This window comes from Notamacropus eugenii, chromosome 2 (assembly GCF_028372415.1).
Source record: "Notamacropus eugenii isolate mMacEug1 chromosome 2, mMacEug1.pri_v2, whole genome shotgun sequence".
Lineage (NCBI taxonomy): Eukaryota > Metazoa > Chordata > Mammalia > Diprotodontia > Macropodidae > Notamacropus > Notamacropus eugenii.
The window spans coordinates 232973862-232992339 of record NC_092873.1 but is presented as its reverse complement, the minus strand read 5'-3'; the positions used below and the strand labels follow the sequence as shown (position 1 = coordinate 232992339).

Genomic DNA, 18478 nt, shown 5'->3' with positions numbered 1-18478 from the left:
CAATTCATCAAGAGGTCCTTGATCAATCCCTTCCACTACATGCATACACCCCTCCCTTCTCTCTACCTTCACACCCTATATCTAAGCAGCTGTGGAATCTTAGCAAATTCACCTCCATCACAGCTCTTTCATCAGTACCCTTGCCTTTACTTCCTCATCTTCATGTAGTCCTTTTAGGTTCATCATCTAAACTATTTAGAGCATCCAGACATATTCCTATCTCTAATCTGTCCTAACCCCAACCTACCCTTCCCAAGACTATCAAAATCACCTGGAATTGCAAATCTAGTCATATTGCTTCCCTGCTCACAAGCCTTCAGTGGTTCCCAAATGGCCAACAGGATAAAATACTAGCACCAATCTACCTTTCTAGCCAAACTTTACACTGCTTGGATCAAAGTCTCCCTCCTACTCATCCCTCTTCAGGTTTTCCTAAAGCATTTTTTGCTGCCTATCAGAACATTGTATTACACTTATCTATGTAAACACAAGAGTATAAGCTTCTTGGAAGTAGGGCATAGGCCATTTTTACAGCCTTATCACCTAATGGAGTTATATGTACATAGTAGCCACTAAATAAAATTTAGCATAGAGTTAAATATTAAAAAGTTTAAATAGGAATCTAATAAAAAAATAGTGAACAGTTTTCCAATTGTAAATCACTTAAAGAGACAAGTTACTCTGAAAATGGATTACCTAAATAAAGAAAATATTGTAAATTAAAACAAAATCATCACACACACATTCTCTCTCCTCTCCCCCCCCTCCCCCATTTGCTGCCAAAGAACACAAAAGGAAAAAAAGGGGCTAAGTCCGATATGGAGCAACTTGTAGGCCATGGATAATTGGGAAAATAACATTCTCTTTAGTATAATTAGCTCTATTCATCAAGATTATCCTCAACCTATAATTCCAATTGACTCATATATTAATCTTAGAGAAACATAACTGTTTAAATATGAAGTATTCATCAAATGCCCTTATAAAGTGAGACAAAAATCTCATTTTACCTTCAGAGCATGACAGATTATAAGAGAAATGAGTTAGAGCATTATAACTGTTCACTAATAAATCTATAAGAAATCTCATCAAAGTCTGTTATGTCTACATCTTTAACACTGTCAAGTTTTTGAACAGAAACTCATGTTGAAAATGTCCATGTGAAGTATTTAACAAATCCAGTTTACTAAAGATGAAACTCTAACATTTTAAACAGCAAATCATATCTCTAAAAGCTAGCCAATCATAATTTTAAAAAGATTTTCTCCTCACGGTTAGTCAAAAAAATGGCAATTTCAAAGCAAAGAATAAAACGAATAAAGAATTTAATATTAGAGTCACTATTTCCCCATTTGCAAAAACTGTTTAGAAGCTTGGGAAATCTGAGTCTGGCAATTCAAATCATGACCTCCAGTATGGTGGCATACAAAACATGTACAGAAAATCCATTTATGCACCATAAATAATTTAAGAATAAAGCAAATTGATATTCTGTGCTATATTAATGCTATATTTAAGATATTTGCCTGCCTAATGGAAGATCCATTGGTATGATGTATTTTTAAATGATTAAAAAAGTTATGTAATAAAAATAACATAAGTAAGATAAAGCATTTTATGAGTCAGAGGAAGGGAGGGATGTTTTTTTCTCTAACTTGGGACATGGTAATACTGAAGTTACTCTTGAATGTTATATTTCTGCCATTGGGGCAGAAGTTTCCAAGCCAAATAAGAAGACAGCTCACAATGAACAAAGGAGAGAGTCACTTGGCAAGGGCATTGATAAAAGAAATATGATGCAACCTAAAATCATCAAGTACATATAAATGACTAAGCTGGCTTCAGTACATGTAAGAAAAAAAGCAAACATAAATGGTTATAAGTAGGCAATGAGCTAATCAGAAACCTTTTAAAGAATTATTGGGATTACAGGGCTGGTTCAATATTAGGAAAACTATTAGCATTATCAATCACATCAACAACAAAGCTAACAAAAACCACTTGATTATCTCAATAGATGCAGAAAAAGCTTTTGACAAAATACAACACCCATTCCTACTAAAAATACTGGAGAACGTAGAAATAAAGGGAACTTTCCATAAAATAATAAGCAGTATCTATCTAAAACCTTCAGCAAGCATTATATACAATGGGGATAAGCTAGATGCATTCCCAATAAGATCAGGGATGAAACAAGGATGTCCATTATCACCACTATTATTCAATATGGTACTACAAATGTTAGCTGTAGCAATTAGACAAGATAAAGATATTGAAGGAATAAGAATAGCCAAAGAAGAAACTAAGTTATCACTCTTTGCAGATGATATGATGATCTACTTAGAGAATCCCAGAGATTCAAGTAAAAAATTACTTGAAATAATAAACAACTTTGGCAAAGTTGCAGGGTACAAAATAAACCCACACAAATCTTCTGCATTCCTATATATTAGCAACAAAGTCCAACAGCAAGAGATAGAAAGAGAAATCCCATTTAAAGTTAGGGTAGACAATATAAAATATTTAGGAGTTTACCTGCCAAAACAAACCCAGGGATTATATGAACACAATTACAAGACACTTTTTGCACAAATAAACTCAGATTTAAGTAAGTGGAAAAACATTAGTTGTTCATGGGTAGGCCATGCTAATATAATAAAAATGACAATTCTACCTAAATTAACTTATTTAGTGCCATACCAATTAAATTATCAGACAATAGATCTAGAGCTGGATAAAATAATATCAAAATTTATTTGGAAAAACAAAAGGTCCAGAATATCAAAGGGACTAATGAAAAGAAATGCTTGGGAAGGTGGCCTAGTGCTACCAGACCTCAAATTGTACTATAAAGCAGCAGTTATCAAAACCACTTGGTATTGGCTAAGAAACAGAGAGGTAGACAAGTGGAATAGACTTGGCACTCAAGACTCAGTAGGCAAGGAATATAGCAACCTTCTGTTTGATAAACCCAAGGACCCCAGCTTCTGGGATAAGAACTCACTGTTTGACAAAAATTGCTGGGAAAACTGGATAACAGTGTGGTGGAAACTAGGCATAGACCCATGTCTGACACCCCACACAAGAATAAAGTCCAAATGGGTACATGATTTAGGTATAAAGATTGATACCATGAATAAACTGGAGAAGTAAGGAATAGCGTATTTATCAGATTTATGGAGAAGGGAAGAATTTTTTACTAAAGAAGAGATAGAAAGCATTATGAAATGCAAAATAGATAATTTTGATTACATTAAACTGAGAAGTTTTTGCACAACCAAACCCAATGCAACCAAAATCTGGAGGGATGCAGTAAATTCGGAAAGAATTTTTACAGCTAAGCTCGGGGATAAAGGCCTCATTTCTAGAATATATAGAGAACTGACTCAAATGTATAATCATACAAGTCATTCCCCAATTGATAAATGGTCAAAGGATATGAACAGGCAATTTTCAGAAGAAGAAATTAAAGATATCTATATGAAAAAATGCTCTAAATCTTTGTTGATTAGAGAGATGCAAATCAAAACAACTCTGAGGTACCACATCACACCTATAAGATTGGCAAACATGACAGAACAAGAAAATTATAAATGCTGGAGAGGATGTGGGAGAGTTGGAAAATTGTTGGTGGAGCTGCGAGCGCATCCAACCATTCTGGAGAGCAATTTGGAACTATGCCCAAAGGGCTACAAAAATGTGCATACCCTTTGACCCAGCAATATTGCTACTAGGACTGTATCCCCAAGAGATCATAAAAATGGGAAAGGGTCCCACATGTACAAAAATATTTATAGCAGCACTCTTTGTAGTTGCCAAAAACTGGAAGTCAAAGGGATGTCCATCAATTGGGGAATGGCTGAATAAATTATGGTATATGAATGTAATGGAGTACTATTGTGCCATAAGAAATGATGAACAAGAAGACTTCAGAGAGGCCTGGAAGGACTTATATGACCTGAAGCTGAGTGAAAGGAGCAGAACCAGGAGAACTTTGTGCACAGCAACGACCACAGTGTGCGAGAGTTTTTTCTCGTAGACTTGGAATTTTGTAATAACGCAAGAACTTCTTAAAAAAAATAATAATAAAATCCCAATGGTGGTTCTCTAAGGCAAAATGCCTTCCACACTCAGAGAAAGAAATATGGAAGTCATTCGCAGAATGTAGCAGATCATGTTTGTGTATGTGTATGTTTTCGTGTATCATGTTTTGATTTGTTATATGATTTCTTCCATTTATTCTAGTCTGACTACATAGCATGACTATAGTGAAAATGTACTCAATAGGAAAGTATATGTAGAACCTATACAGAATTGTATGCAGTTGTGGGGAGGGAGGGGGGTAGTGGGGGGTAAGTGTGGGGGGGATAAAATCTCAATTGTATGGCAGTGATGGTTAAACATTAAAAAATAATTTAAAAAAAAGAATTACTGATGGCAAAAAAAAGTGAGATCAAATTTTTCTATATCAGTTTCTATAATGAAAGAGAAATGTAGAAATGGAGTACATAGCTGTTAGTGTATAAAAGAAAATTGGAGTTTTAAATAAAAGCTCCAGGGGAGCCAAGGACTTGGGGATAGCATATGCATCAGTGAGATGTGTAATTTTTGGACAAAAACTGAATCTTTATGATGCAGTCCTGAGATCTGTATAGAATCTCCATCTCCACTACCTTACATTAGTTAATCCTTTTTGTAACATTACAATGCTAATCAGTTATCTTTTCTTATGTGTGAAGGAGTGGCTAAAGAAAAATGAGTGAATGTTTAATTTTTTTTTTTAAGCAGCAAAGGCCAGGTGAAAACTATCTCCTCTGCCAAGTCGTCAATCTTTCGATGTGCTTCAAGTGGGATTGCCTGCTTAATGGTGGGCTCAGCGCATACTAACATAGGAACTCATGTAGCTTAATTACAAGCAAAATATATGTAAGAATTGTTTACATCTAGAATAGTGGCTCTGAACATTTCAGTAATGACTGCACCCATGAGTGTTCTGTATTTTCCCAGAACTGATTCTGTATCTCATCATCAACACATATTTAATACAGCTAGTGTGCTACTTTGTATATCCTCAGGGCCTACAATGCGGTCAGGTTTCCACTCTACTGAAATTGATAGTGCCAAGGCACCAAAAATCATCTGCTAATTGTTAATTTCATTGGCATCTTTTCAGTCATTATTCTCTTGCCATTTCAACAGCATTTGCAACTGCTGATACTGCCTCCTTCTTTGGCTTTTGTTCCTTCCCCCCCCATGCTAGTACTCTGTCTCCCTGACTGTATTAAAATCATATCGCATATACTATTCAAAGCTAAAAACTGCACTAAGGTTTTGGATACACTATTATATGTCCACTCTGATAGAATGTAAGTCCCTTTAGATTAAAGATTTTTATTTTTATTTTGTATCAACAGTGGTAAGCATGGTGCCTGGCATATATTAGTCCCTTAATAAATGCTTGTTACATGAAAGACTCAATTGGGAAGTGAGAGAAAAGGAAGACAACAATTTGCCTGAACTTCTGCTTCTCTTTTGAAATATCTGATGAATCTGCTCCCTTCTTGGCAATCTCATTACCCTCTCATTTAAAACACTTTTTTCCTTTCCCCTAGATGACTCTCATAACTTCCTGCCTAAGCCTATCTTTCTGTCCAAATCTATTCTAAGCCATCTTCTATACCACTGCTAGAGTAACCTTCTGAATGAAGCATATTTACCTTATATAAACTTATTTTTCTGGCAATCAATGTCCTATATAATCAAGCTCTAATTTACATTTTCTGAATAATATCATATTTTTACCTACTCTTAAGTTTTAGACAAACATCATTGTCTCCTACCCACTTGAATTCTTGCTTAGTCATACCTCTCACCATTTTATAAGTTAAATTCTCAAACTTAAATATAGGCCTTTATGTTTACCTTTATAAACTTGTTTTTATTTAACTGGCCCATATTCCTAGTCTGTCTGAAATCCTATCTTTCATCATTTAAGCTATCCATTCCAACTTCTTGTCATGTGCAAATTTGATAAGCATGCCCAATAAGCCTTTAGAGAAGTCATGCCAAATCCACCTCCACGCTGCATACACTCTACAAATCAGAATTTAAGGTCATGTATATTAAATGTATACATTAACTTACAAAGCTATGGTAAATTCTGTCCAGAGTTTTTTTTTTAATAACCATGAGTAGTTGTTTAAGGTATCAATGACTTCATCTAATTTCCTAGCACCCAAAATTATAAACTATCACCTAACAGATTACTACTCACACCCTTGCCTAAAACACAAGTCAAATTAGCAGGGTAACTTTACCCACAACAACATATGCAATCTTACAACTTTCTTAAGAAATATATAATGCCAGAATGAGAACTTTTACCCTTTTTAAAGCTTATTTTTAATTGGTTCTATTATTTATAGTTGGGGGTCAAATGGGTCACTGAATTTTCCTAAGCCTCTGCTTCCCTAGTTTAGAAAACAAAAATGTCCTAGTGCCCTTGCCTCCTCCTCTACCAAACAATTCTGCCTTACCCTCTGGCATTCTGTGAGTGGGCAGGAAAACACATAAGGTTTGTTTCATCCCATTGCTCTTCCTGCTAAGTTTGCCAGTTCCTAACACAGGCTATACAAGAAGTAAACACTTGTGAATTCTACTTAAGTGAATCAGTTTACATGAGTCAGAAAAAACACACCCCTCTCAAGATATACTACTGCCAAGCTACTAGCTACAGAAAGAGAGGGCTCTGATTTTCCTATGAGCATCTCTGGAACAGATCACAGAACTATCAAACCATGGAATAGGCCTACTATAGGCCATGAGGTCACTGCTGACAAAGAGAACTGGCTCAGTGGCATGGCAAATGAATGATCTGTCCTACCAATGACAGTATTATTCCTATATCTTGAGGTAAATATAACGAATTTGAGTGATAGCATGGTTTGATTAATATAGCTATCTACCGTCCAGAGGGAAGGACACACAAACTACTAAGAAAATGAAAGTTTACAAATGGATACATTTTCCTTTGGGCTTTACATAGATAATTATCTATTCTAAGGCAGAGAGGTGATGCAATTTTGGGAGGCATCATCCCTACTTGTGAAGCATATTGCAATAATCAATTAATAATGAATGAAGCCAAAGGTCATGAAGCTCCACTGCTGCTTTTCCCACTCATCCACAAAATCTTCTCTTTACTCTTCTATATTATTCTAAGGCGAAGACATTTGAAACCATAAAATACAATATGAATGTCCTTTGCCCAATCTCATCTCTTATATTAGGTTTTTTTTCAACCAAGACAATATTTAGCAGCATGAATAGTGTAGATACTCCTTATAAGACTTCCAAAAAAAAACTCCAACAACCTATAGATAGTTCTTTTATACTTTTTTTTAAACATAATACCTTTCTTTGAGATAATGATACATATGTGGATCTCTTTTTACAGTTAATAGAAGCAGACCATCACAAATGTTAAAAAAAAATTTAAATGGTTAAGAAACTTGATGGGAATGTGGTCAATCAAATGACTTAGACATGACAAATGACTTAAATATCTAAAAAAAATGAGTTAATTCAATCCTACTGGTAATATATATCACTGTTCAGGATAATATGACATTCAGAGATTAGAAGTACTGATTTGCTTATTTCAGTGTTGGGGATTTGAGTTTGTTTTTTGTTTTTGTTTTTTTTCTTTTGGTAGGGGGAAGAATAAAGAGTAGAGAGTTTGACAATGAAGAGAAAATGAAATAATTTTTTTAAACAAGGGTAGAGCTGGAAAGACCTGCAGGTCTCTTGCTTTTTTTTGGAGGGGGGAATATGCTCCAAGATTTAAACTAGGCCTGTTTTTCACCATCGTGACTAGTTGCTTCACCTTTATTTTAGACTACTCTTTGAACTAAAATATCACAGAAATTTTGTATGTTTTTTAAAAAAAATTCTTCCAACCCCATTATACGGCCACTTCAAAATATTAAGATGTTAGTTAAATATACCAGCAATGGGTCTGTTTCCAAGATGACTAGGGAAAAAGGAAAAGAATTTACATGTCCTAAAAAATTTATAGCAACTCTCTGGTGGCAAAGAATTGGAAATTGAAGGCAATGGCTAAACAAGTAGTAGTATATGATAGTGATGGAATACAACTGGTGCCACAAGAAATGATGAGCTAGCTGATTTTAGAAAAAATAATGGAAAGACTGGCATGAAATTATGAAGGCTGAAATGAGGAGAACCAAGAGAGTACTACATACACAAACAGCAATACTGTTCTATGAACAACTTTGAATGAGTCACTCTTTTTGAGTGCTGTAAATACGCAAATCAATTACAAAGGACATATACAAAGAGATAATTCCACCCCTGGAGAAAGAACTGATAAAGGGGAGTACATAATAGTATGACTGCACATATGTAGTATACACACATAGACACACACATACACATATTTGTGTCCAATGGCAGCCTTCCCTAGGGCAGAGGAGGGAGAGAGGGAGAAAACAATTGTGCACAGCAGAGAAGAAAAGAAAAGTCAGTAGGAAGCCCAAAAAAGTAAAGTAGTTTTGAAAAGAATGTTTAGCACTTGTAACAGTTTCAGCGTGAAATGGCAATTCACGGCTTCATGTCGAATCCTCTTTTGATGCTGCACTGTGTACATCTTTTTTTGGTCATTACATATTTAAGTTCAAAATGAATTAAAAATTTTAAAAATAAAATAAATATACCAGCAAGACAGATCATTTAGAAACATTATGTTAATGATACTTTAAAAGTTCTGAAAACATTTTAGGACAATGAGTAAGACAAACATTTGTCTGAATCAATTCAAGTCAGTGGCTGAGAGCTAAACAAATTTTACTAAGTATTTTTTAATTGGAGGGGAATTGGGGAGGAAAGACAGGTACATGTGTACATATAAACTGTACTTATAAATTTATTTCAACTTCCACGATTAGCTCTAGATATTTTCGTCCTACTCTAAGCTACTAAAGACAATTATAATACTATTACATTTCAGAGGAAAGATTTAAATAGAGTAGAGCTGGCTTACTTTTAAATGGTTTTGCTGCCCTTTTAAAGCGGTCTCATCCACCTCAGCATGCATTTGTTTTTGGAGTTGATCATCTTTCAGTGTTAGCCATTCAGACAGATCTTCCAAACAAGCTAGATATCTATTTCTCTTTCCAGCACTGGCCTCCAGATGTGCTCTGAAGAGAGAGAAGGCACCCCACTTTGAGATGTTTCAAATGCTTTTGCAAACAAGTTAAATTTTCTTGGTAGCCTAATGGCTCTAAAAAATCAGGATGAATTTACAACAAAGAAAAATGACTTCCTGTAGAGAGAAAAAATAAGTATTTTCATAGATACAATCCTATAGTTATAACTCATGTGAAATTTACCAGGAATCTGAGACACATTTAATTCAATTCCATCCAACACAATAAACATTAATTAAGCATCTGTTATGTGTACAAGTAGAGATATAAAGACAAAAAGGAGACAGTCTATGTTCTCAAGGGGCTTAGAGTCTCCTTAAAGATGACAATCCCTACAAAAACAGGGAGTGGCGCAGGGGAAGTGTTGGACAGGCAAGTCAGCTTAGTTGGAGCAATAGGGGACAGCTTGAGGGAAAGGCATGAGGTAGCATATGCCAGGCATGTCAAACCACCACACCATAACCTTATTCTTATTCAGACCTTGACAGGAACAACCCAGGACCCAGAAGGCCAAAACCTTGGGAATAGCCATGTTGCTTTAGGAAAGGACTCCTACAAAGATGCAGGCTGAAAACTGCTCCTGCAGGTGCTGTAGTCACATCTAACAAAGATCCAGAAAAGAAACTTGTTGTCACCAATGTCCTTGGCATTGTCAAATGGACAGAAACTGACAAGACTGTATTGGTGGAAATGTTAAAAAGCATTAACCTCTGCTTCCCAAGGACATTCAAAAGACCATAAGGCTTTTTTGACAAGTGGCTAAAACCTTCCATATGTGTTTGTTGCCTTCCCCAATTAGACTGGGAGCTCCTTAACAGCAAGGATTGTCTTATTTCTCGACTTTTATTCCCAGCACTTTGCAAAGTGCTTTGTACGTAGTAAGCACTTAATGTTTTATCCATTCATTTGTTCTGTGAGACCGTGGGAAATAAACTTAATACTTTCATCTCTAGAAATATCAAGTTTATTCATTTGCAAACTGGTTTTATAATATTTCCAATTTATACTACATCTTTTCACAAGGTTATTTGTTGTAAAAAAGAATGAAAGGACGTGTGTGTGTGTGTGTGTGTGTGTGTGTGTGTGTGTGTGTGTGTGTGTAGTACTTTCTACATTAGGCTGTCCAGTGATCAGGGTTTTGTGAGGTTCAAATGTGATACCACATGTAAAGCACTCTGCAAAACTTATCAAACTCTAAATCAAAGCTAGCTATTGTCATTTTTAGTCCACAATCAAGAGCCTTCCAGTCTGGTGATGATTTCTAAGTGCTCTACTCAAGGCATGCTGAGCTCAAGCAATGTTTATAGAGTCAATAATGAAATGGCAGACTGATGTTTAACAAGTGAGCTGTCCACCACTAAAATGTAGCCGCACAAACTTTTAAGCTTAGTCGGCATTATTAACACTTTCTTAAGTCTAGAAATCAGCACACAATAAGTCATAGTGTTCATGTACATACTGGATGAATGCTCATACTGAAAAATTGAAGAATGTGGCATGCCCAAGCTGGTTAGAGTAGCCTCCAGTATAAATTAAGCAGTGATAGCACCAGCATAGAAATGTCCTTTTCCATAAGTGGAGGAAAGGAACAAGTTCTGCTAACAATATTCAAATACCCAAGGCTAGATTTGATTCCATATTATCACAGCAGCAGTACTGGAAACCTTTGGGAGACAAAAGGGACTTCAACAAAAATCTAACCCTGCAGCCTCAAATTCCTCTCTGCCTTCTGCCATCTGGCCTCATGCAAAAAGCAAAAAAAAAAAACCATAGAGGCAAAAAACCTCATTCTTCTTCCACATCCATCATTCTTTTTGTCATATGTTATACTCTTCACCCAAATAATAAATAGCTAGTCTCTCTCTCTAGCAGACCTTGTATGTTAGTCTCTTTCCTACCTCTAGGCGTCCCTAAAAACAACATGGACTGAAGTCACTCACTCATCATGCCCAACTGGTTTTGCTCCACTTCCTCTCCATGTGAAGAACAGTAATACTAGTGTACTTCTCTACCCTGAATCCTCAATGTAGCTGAATCTTCTACCTTTGTAACCTTAAAAAAACTAAAGAAACTTCAGCTGTTGAACTGTAAAAATACTCGTTAGCAGTGATTAGTTTACTGAAATATGGTCAAGCATACATTAACTCAAACTAGTGTTCTAAATAGTTCCAATTTCATTACAATAAAAACTAATAGTCATCATTTTAAACATCCATTTTCTACTATAATTAAATAGCTGTATTCTCTCCCATCCTCCTCTACAAAATAATATGATTATTTGCTGTAATTTAGTCTGTGATTGTGCTCCACTCTGATTGGTTTCCCTTTGCCTGTTCTCCCTTCCCAGAACAAAAAGTGAAGCCCAGTGACAGAGATAAGAGACTGATGAAAGCTGACGGTCCCTCTGCCAAGGGATCGGTCAGGATGATTCAGCTTTGAACCCACCTGCCATTAAGTTCCAATTCTTTAAAACCCTATTCTCTGTTACCTCTATAGAAGCCCAGAATAACAGCTCCTAAGCATCAGCTAGACAAATAAACTCTTACATTTTTGAGCCAACACATGGTTCATGCTGTGCTCTCGGTAAGCACATTTTTGTGTATCTGAATTTTATTACACTCTAGCCTTCACAAAATAGCATTTATTCATTTATTGCTATAGGAAAGATTAAGTAGCAACACAGTGGAAGTTGCCCACTGCAAAGTCAACACACAAAGCAAAGGGAAGCAGATGCCTTTTCTCCTCCTTTAGCTCTTCAGGGGCCCACAAGCCCATTATCTAATTGACTGCTTTTTGGGGAAGACTGGGAGACATACTTACAGACACGGTTTAAGTTTCTTTACAATAGAGTAACCCATGAGGGATGTCATCAAGGGAGATGACAGAACAATGTGGCTTACTTCTATGTACGATGATATATTCCTTATATGAAGCCAATAAAGAACTAAATCTAGAGACAATTAAATACAATGATGTTTAATTTATACAGCCTTCCAAGGAGTTCATTTTGAGAACTATCAGGAAAGGGATAGGGAATCACCTCCAAGGGAACCTTCACAACAATGTTATTTACATACCTATTTTTATTTAAAAATCAGATAAACCCATATCTCTCTGCCATATGCCTTAGAGTGATACACAACAGGGGATAGTGATGCCATAATGTTTTAAATTGCAGCGAATGGAACTTAGCTTAATAGCCCTTCCTGCTAAACCAAACATACTTTCATCCTTCATTCAGGACTCATCATCTGTAGAGTCCTCTAACACAGTACCATACTGATCACAGTATCTGTATATCTCTGTGTCATCTCATCATACCCACAAGAGTTCCTTCCCAGTTGACGGCTCTCCCCATTACAATTCATCTGCACTCAGCTGTTGAACTAACTTTCCTAAAATGTAGGTCTAACCATTTGATCCCCCTATTCAATAACTCCAGTGGCTCTATGTATTCCTTCCAGGATCAAATATAAAAGCTTCTGTTCAGTTTTTTTCCATAACCTGGTCCCTTCCAACATTTCCAGTTTTATACTTGACGTTTCCTTCCACATAATCTGCAATATACTGCCATTGTCTTCTTTTCTGTTGCTTGAACACAACATTCCATCTGTGACTCAACATTTTCACTGACTTTCCTCAATAAGTCAAATGGTTTCCTTTCCCATTTCCATCTTCTAGTTTCCCTGGCTTCCTTCAAATCTCAACTCACGTTCAACCATATTTAAGGAGTCTTTTCCTTACTCCTTACTCCAACAATACTTCTACCTGATCCTGAGTATATCTTATATGTTATCTTTCCCTATTAGAGTATGAATGCCTTGATGCTAGAGTTTGTTTTTGCATTTCTTTTTATCTCCAATGCTTAGCACAGTGCCTGCCACGTAGTAGACATCAATAAATGCTAGTTGAATGATGGACTGACTTTAATCAGCCATCTGAAATGCATCTGATATCAATCTCTCTACCCCCAGACACTAATGATCATGATGATAATATTCTGCCAAAGTCCTGGATTATGTGCTTGTGAACCTGAGGTCTTAAAAGTTGTCAATTAAGAACAAGCTCTGGAAAGTCCAGCCAAAGGAAAAAAAAAAGACTTGGAACATGGGCTAGAGAATAGATTCTGTCTTATGTCTGACAACCAACTGACTTCAAGTTCAAGGGATTGTTACCAGAAGGATAGCCATAAAATGATCAATTTCTCTTGGCTACCATAGTACCTTCTGAAATTCCTTTACCAAACCTAGCAAGACTTCAATCTATGCTGGTAAACAGACTACCAATTTAGATAAAATTACAGATCTTATTAGGGGAGAAAGGCAAGAGGAGAAATGTTAGTAAGGGAAATACTAATAATATTCTCTACACCACCAGATCTCTCTAATTTCCCCACTTTAGGAAACTCCTTGGCTTGTAACACCGCCCCCCCCACCTTGATGCACATGTGGATTTATTATCTTCTCAGGTTAGGAAGCTCCTTGGTATGTGAACTTCCTTCATTAATATAGGTCAACATGACACCTGTAATTTAAAAGTCTTAAGAGAATTGTCTGTGGCAAGAAAAGTGAAGGGATATATACAGAACGACTCAGCACAATAATATGTTTTAGAGGAAAGGGATGAATCCAGGCCATCCTGACTCCAAGGCCAGGCTACCTAGCCTACTAATGAGACTACTACCCAGTTCAAAAGATTCCACTGAGATTTGGATGTCAGTACTGGCCTTTGCTTTAAAACTAATATTCACTATTGTTAAGCAGTTTGCAACCTTCCTTACAATGCAAATTTTAAGAACAGACTAGATTTGGTAAATCTATTTGCAACTCTAAATTGTGATCCAAGTATACTTGGATTTAAAACATTAAAATCTTGCTGAGCCATTTTCAGTGCTACGCCTCTTTTCTCACAATACCACATTAACAAAGAAAATTTTCTCAAAATTCCTATTTTCATATATCTTATACTTACCTGATACAAGCCGATTTGGCTTTTAAATCACTCCATCTTTCATTCATATCAGTGATTTTATGTTGGAGGGCGGCTGCTTCATTGGAATTTCCGAGGGCTTTGATCAAGTTTTGCTGTTTCTTTTCATCGATATTTTTGAAAATATCACTGTGTGCGTCGATTTCTGCCTGTATGTGCTATTAAAATAAGAAGAGAAAAACGCAAATGTTAAATAATAGTATGTTAATGCTACCTATGACCAATAAACACAGATACACACTCACACACACACACACACACACACATCTGCATGGTTTTTTGCATAACTAAATTTTTTACTGGGTTTTTTTAATCAAAGTATTTCCCTTTATAACGTGTTAAGTTCAATGAATGATTTTTTTAAAATGCTTCCTCCTTGGAACATCATTACAGAATTCAACTCTGTTTAAGAGGGACTTCAAAATTAAACAATGGATTTCTGGATTTTACTTGTTTAAGATTGTTTCAAAGACAGAGCTTGCAGGTCCTGTGTAAAGTTGGGAGTTTTTTCCTGTTGTTTTTAATATTGTACTCTTCATAAGGTCTAATTTTAACAACTGCCCCCAAATCATTTAGCATTATTTTGCTACAAAAGTCAAACCACTAATTCTTCTCAAGAAGAACAGCTACTCATTCTCTCCTTTATACACATTCATTTAAATGTGTGAAGATCTTACAATGGACACTATAAAACTGCATAGTTTTATATTGCTATACAAAACAAGAATTAGGCAAACCTAAGTTTTTTTGCTAGACTCTATATAATAAGTAAAAAGCTCTAAGAAATGGCAAGAAAACTTTTCATCTATCTCCTTTCTCTATTAAAAGAATACTAACTTACTTGAATCCAATGATAGGTGGATGCTAACTTTTCTTTACAAATGAAATATAACAAACTGACTAGAAATGCACCATTTTGGATTTAAGCTGACTTCTTTTAACATTAGGCTTCTTAAAGAGAGCAAGAAGTAGGATTATGTATTTCAAATTGAAAAAAGTTTAGAAGTAGATTAGCATAAATTATTCATTTTACAGGTAAGAAAACAGGCTCCAAGGGAATTCGGTGGCTTGATGAAGGTCATACAAGTCTTATAAAAACAAGGATTTGAACTCACATCCAAATCCAATGCTCCTTCCACTGAAAACAATTATTAGGGTTGTTCAAAGAAGATCATTACATGAACTTTCTTTAATTTATTATTTTAACAGTACTTGTCTAGAAACAACTTCAGAAGCCAACATAGCATAGAGTAAGCAGTAAATGGCCACAGCTTTCCCATATTCACCTCCACACAACCATAAACTGGAGCCCCCTCCAAATTCTGGAATAGCAGAACAAGCCAAAAGAAACAATCATTTAGCCCAAGAAACCTGGAAGATTGGCAAGAAAGCCTCATTGGGTGAAAGAAGTGTGGGAAGACTTGTATGAACTGATGCAGAGTGAAAGGAGCAGAACCGGGAAAACACTGTACACAGTATCAGCAACATTGTGTGATGATCAACTATGAATGACTCAGCTTTTCTCAGTATCACAATGATACAGGACAAGTGCACAAAGTGCACAGGACAAGTCTCACAAAAGAGTATCCACAGCCAGATAAAGAACTGATGGACTCTGAATGCAGACCGTGCATACTTTTTCACTTCTTTTATTCTCTTTTGCATTTTTTCCCCTTTTGATCTGTTTCTTCTTCCACAAATGTCACTAATATGGAAATACATTTTACATGCTAGCACATGTATATAACCTTTATCAAGTAGCCTGCCATTTTGGGAAGAGGGAGGAGACAGAGGGAAGGAGAAAAATTGGGAACTCAAAATCTTGTAAAACTGAATGCTGAAAATTATACTGACATGTAATTTGGGGGAGGGGGGAATTAAACCCTCAAGTACCATTAAACCACAGTAACACCAAACACAATCTCCCATTTTCCTTAGAAACTGAGCACTGAAAGAATATGCTGAATTTTACTACTTAGACAAGGTATGATCCACAGGCACACTGATATATCAAAAAATAAAAGAATCATGAAGACTACTATATCTTCTTGGGAGACTGACAGGGTAAGACATCAATATGATTGCCAAACCAAAAACAAAGACTGGTGGAATGGTGAGATTTCTACTTAATTTATACACATATGCCTGTAATGACATAATGTATCTAATCAAAGAGACAAAGAAAGCCAAAGAAATAGTCTAGAGATTTACTGAAGGGGCCATGCCAATATATTCAACAGTTCACAACACAGGATTGAAGAGAACAGTATGAAATGTAGTTTCTTCTGACAAAAACTTTGGACTGACCATGGTTCTATGGCAATGGTCAAAAAGAAAGTGGCCAGTGATATTAATGATAGGACAAATTTTTCAACTTCTTAAGACATAAAGGATTATTTCCACTAGCTTTATCATTTCAATGACAACCTTAAATGCATAATCACATAATCAAAATCTCAATCTGGAGTCTTATTGTCAAATGAAAGAAAAATGTTTTGTTTTTTTTAAAAAATGAGTTTAAAAATATTCCACGTTATCTTTTAAAATTTAGCTTAGACAAAGAGAATTTGTATATACAAACTTTGTACTATACTATATAATTATGTTTTTATAAACACTTGGTGACCACAGAGAGAATTTAAAATTCGGCAATGAAGGCAAAGTGCTTTTTAAAGATGCTAGGCAAACTATGTAATGTGGGACCGATTTGATAATTCCTATTTTGATGGAAAGATTTAGAATTGAAAAAAAAGAACTGGAAAGCAATTGGCACAAAGATTAATTCATTTTCTTCCTCTTTGTTTACATTTTGTTTATTTTTGTTTGGTATATTTACCCAAACCTAGATGTTATCAATAATTTTTCGTCTGATGGGGTCCTGACCTTTTTGCTGAAAGCAAAGAAGTGTCGACTCCTTAGAAACAATTTCCTTGCTATATCTCAAAGTCCAGCCCAAGCAAACAAAATTAGCTACTACAGGAAAATAAATTTATCATTTCTTTGCAAAAAAGCAGATAGGAATTTGCAGTTTAAGAGTGATTATGGAAATTCAAGGAATCACTCATTCTTTACACATTCCCCAGAGTTCTCTAGTTCTGAATATAGGAAAATGATCTTTAGACCATCTAAATGTTACCCATATGAAAAAGACATAAAAAATGTATTTGGCTTATTATGAGACACAATATAGTTCCTGAAGTAAAAATGCTTAATGGGACAGTTCTCAGTGCTGATTTGGGGCTTATGACATTATTTGGTCAACTCTGACAATGAAATTGAAAAGACACATCAGTTGACTGATTTCCATCACTATTATGCAGATTTAAATTTCACTTTTCACAACTATGGTCAACAACTCTTGGTAGAACACAGCAACCACTACCATTACAAAAGCTTAAAGCCAAACTTCTTCACTAAGAGGTTTTTTTCCTTCCTGTTAGTCTCATTAATGCTAGTCTCTGTCCCAAGAGGGTAAACAAAATACTGAACAAGGTCAGAGTTATACCTATTCTGCCTCCCAATTAATCAGTTTAAAACTACATAATCTGATTATATTAAAAAACTTAAGAGTAAGCAAAAAAAACAATTTGACATCAAATCACATTATAAAAATAATCAATCCAACAGAAGTCTTATAGTAACAATAGAGCAAAATAAATTCCTAAATTCTAAAGAGTAGCTCAGTTACTTGGCATTTCAATTCAATAAAATCTAGTATAGCAAAAAAAGAAAAAAATTTGAAATGTCCTTTTAAAGTAGTACTAATAAAATAACATAATAATAGTATTTACATAATACTTGGAGGTTTATAAATATTATCCTATTTTATCCTTGCAACAATTCTAAGAAGTAGATGCTATTATTATCCCTATAGTAACACGAATGAGGAAACCAAGACTGACCGTCCTGTTCAAGGTCACACAGTCATTAAGTGTCTAAGGATGAATTTGAACTTTTCATTCTGACTCCAAGCTTAGCACTATATCCGCTGAAACACCAAACTGCTTACTAGACTAAGCAGATTTGACTTGAATATAAATAAACTTATTTGAGTACAGTAAAAATATATCTCATGTACTTTATATTTAAGAATTTTCCAAACAGTCTTCATACTTATCAAATTTTGAGCATTCAGGTGAGACAATGAATTAAAAACTCATAAACTATAAAGCTGGGGTGGGGGGTACATATGGAGGGATACACAAGTTTCCCTATCTTATACAGATTAGAAATCCAGTAGCATCCTTTGCAGCTTGAAAGTT

At 35.3% G+C, this 18478-nt stretch overlaps 1 protein-coding gene across 20 annotated transcripts in view; it reads right to left on the bottom strand.

The window, feature by feature from the left end:
- Nucleotides 1–18478, bottom strand: part of LOC140526901 (utrophin-like) — a 558532-nt gene that overhangs the window by 154108 nt on the left and 385946 nt on the right. For all 20 annotated transcript variants that reach the window (XR_011974583.1, XM_072643530.1, XM_072643537.1 and 17 more), the window contains 2 exons: nt 14199–14374; nt 9062–9218 (listed from right to left, as the gene is read on the bottom strand). Coding sequence is in view for 19 of the 20 variants with exons in the window: in XM_072643530.1 (XP_072499631.1) it covers nt 9062–9218; nt 14199–14374 (333 nt within the window). In the remaining variant the exon portion in view is untranslated. The remainder of the gene's footprint in view (nt 1–9061; nt 9219–14198; nt 14375–18478) is intronic.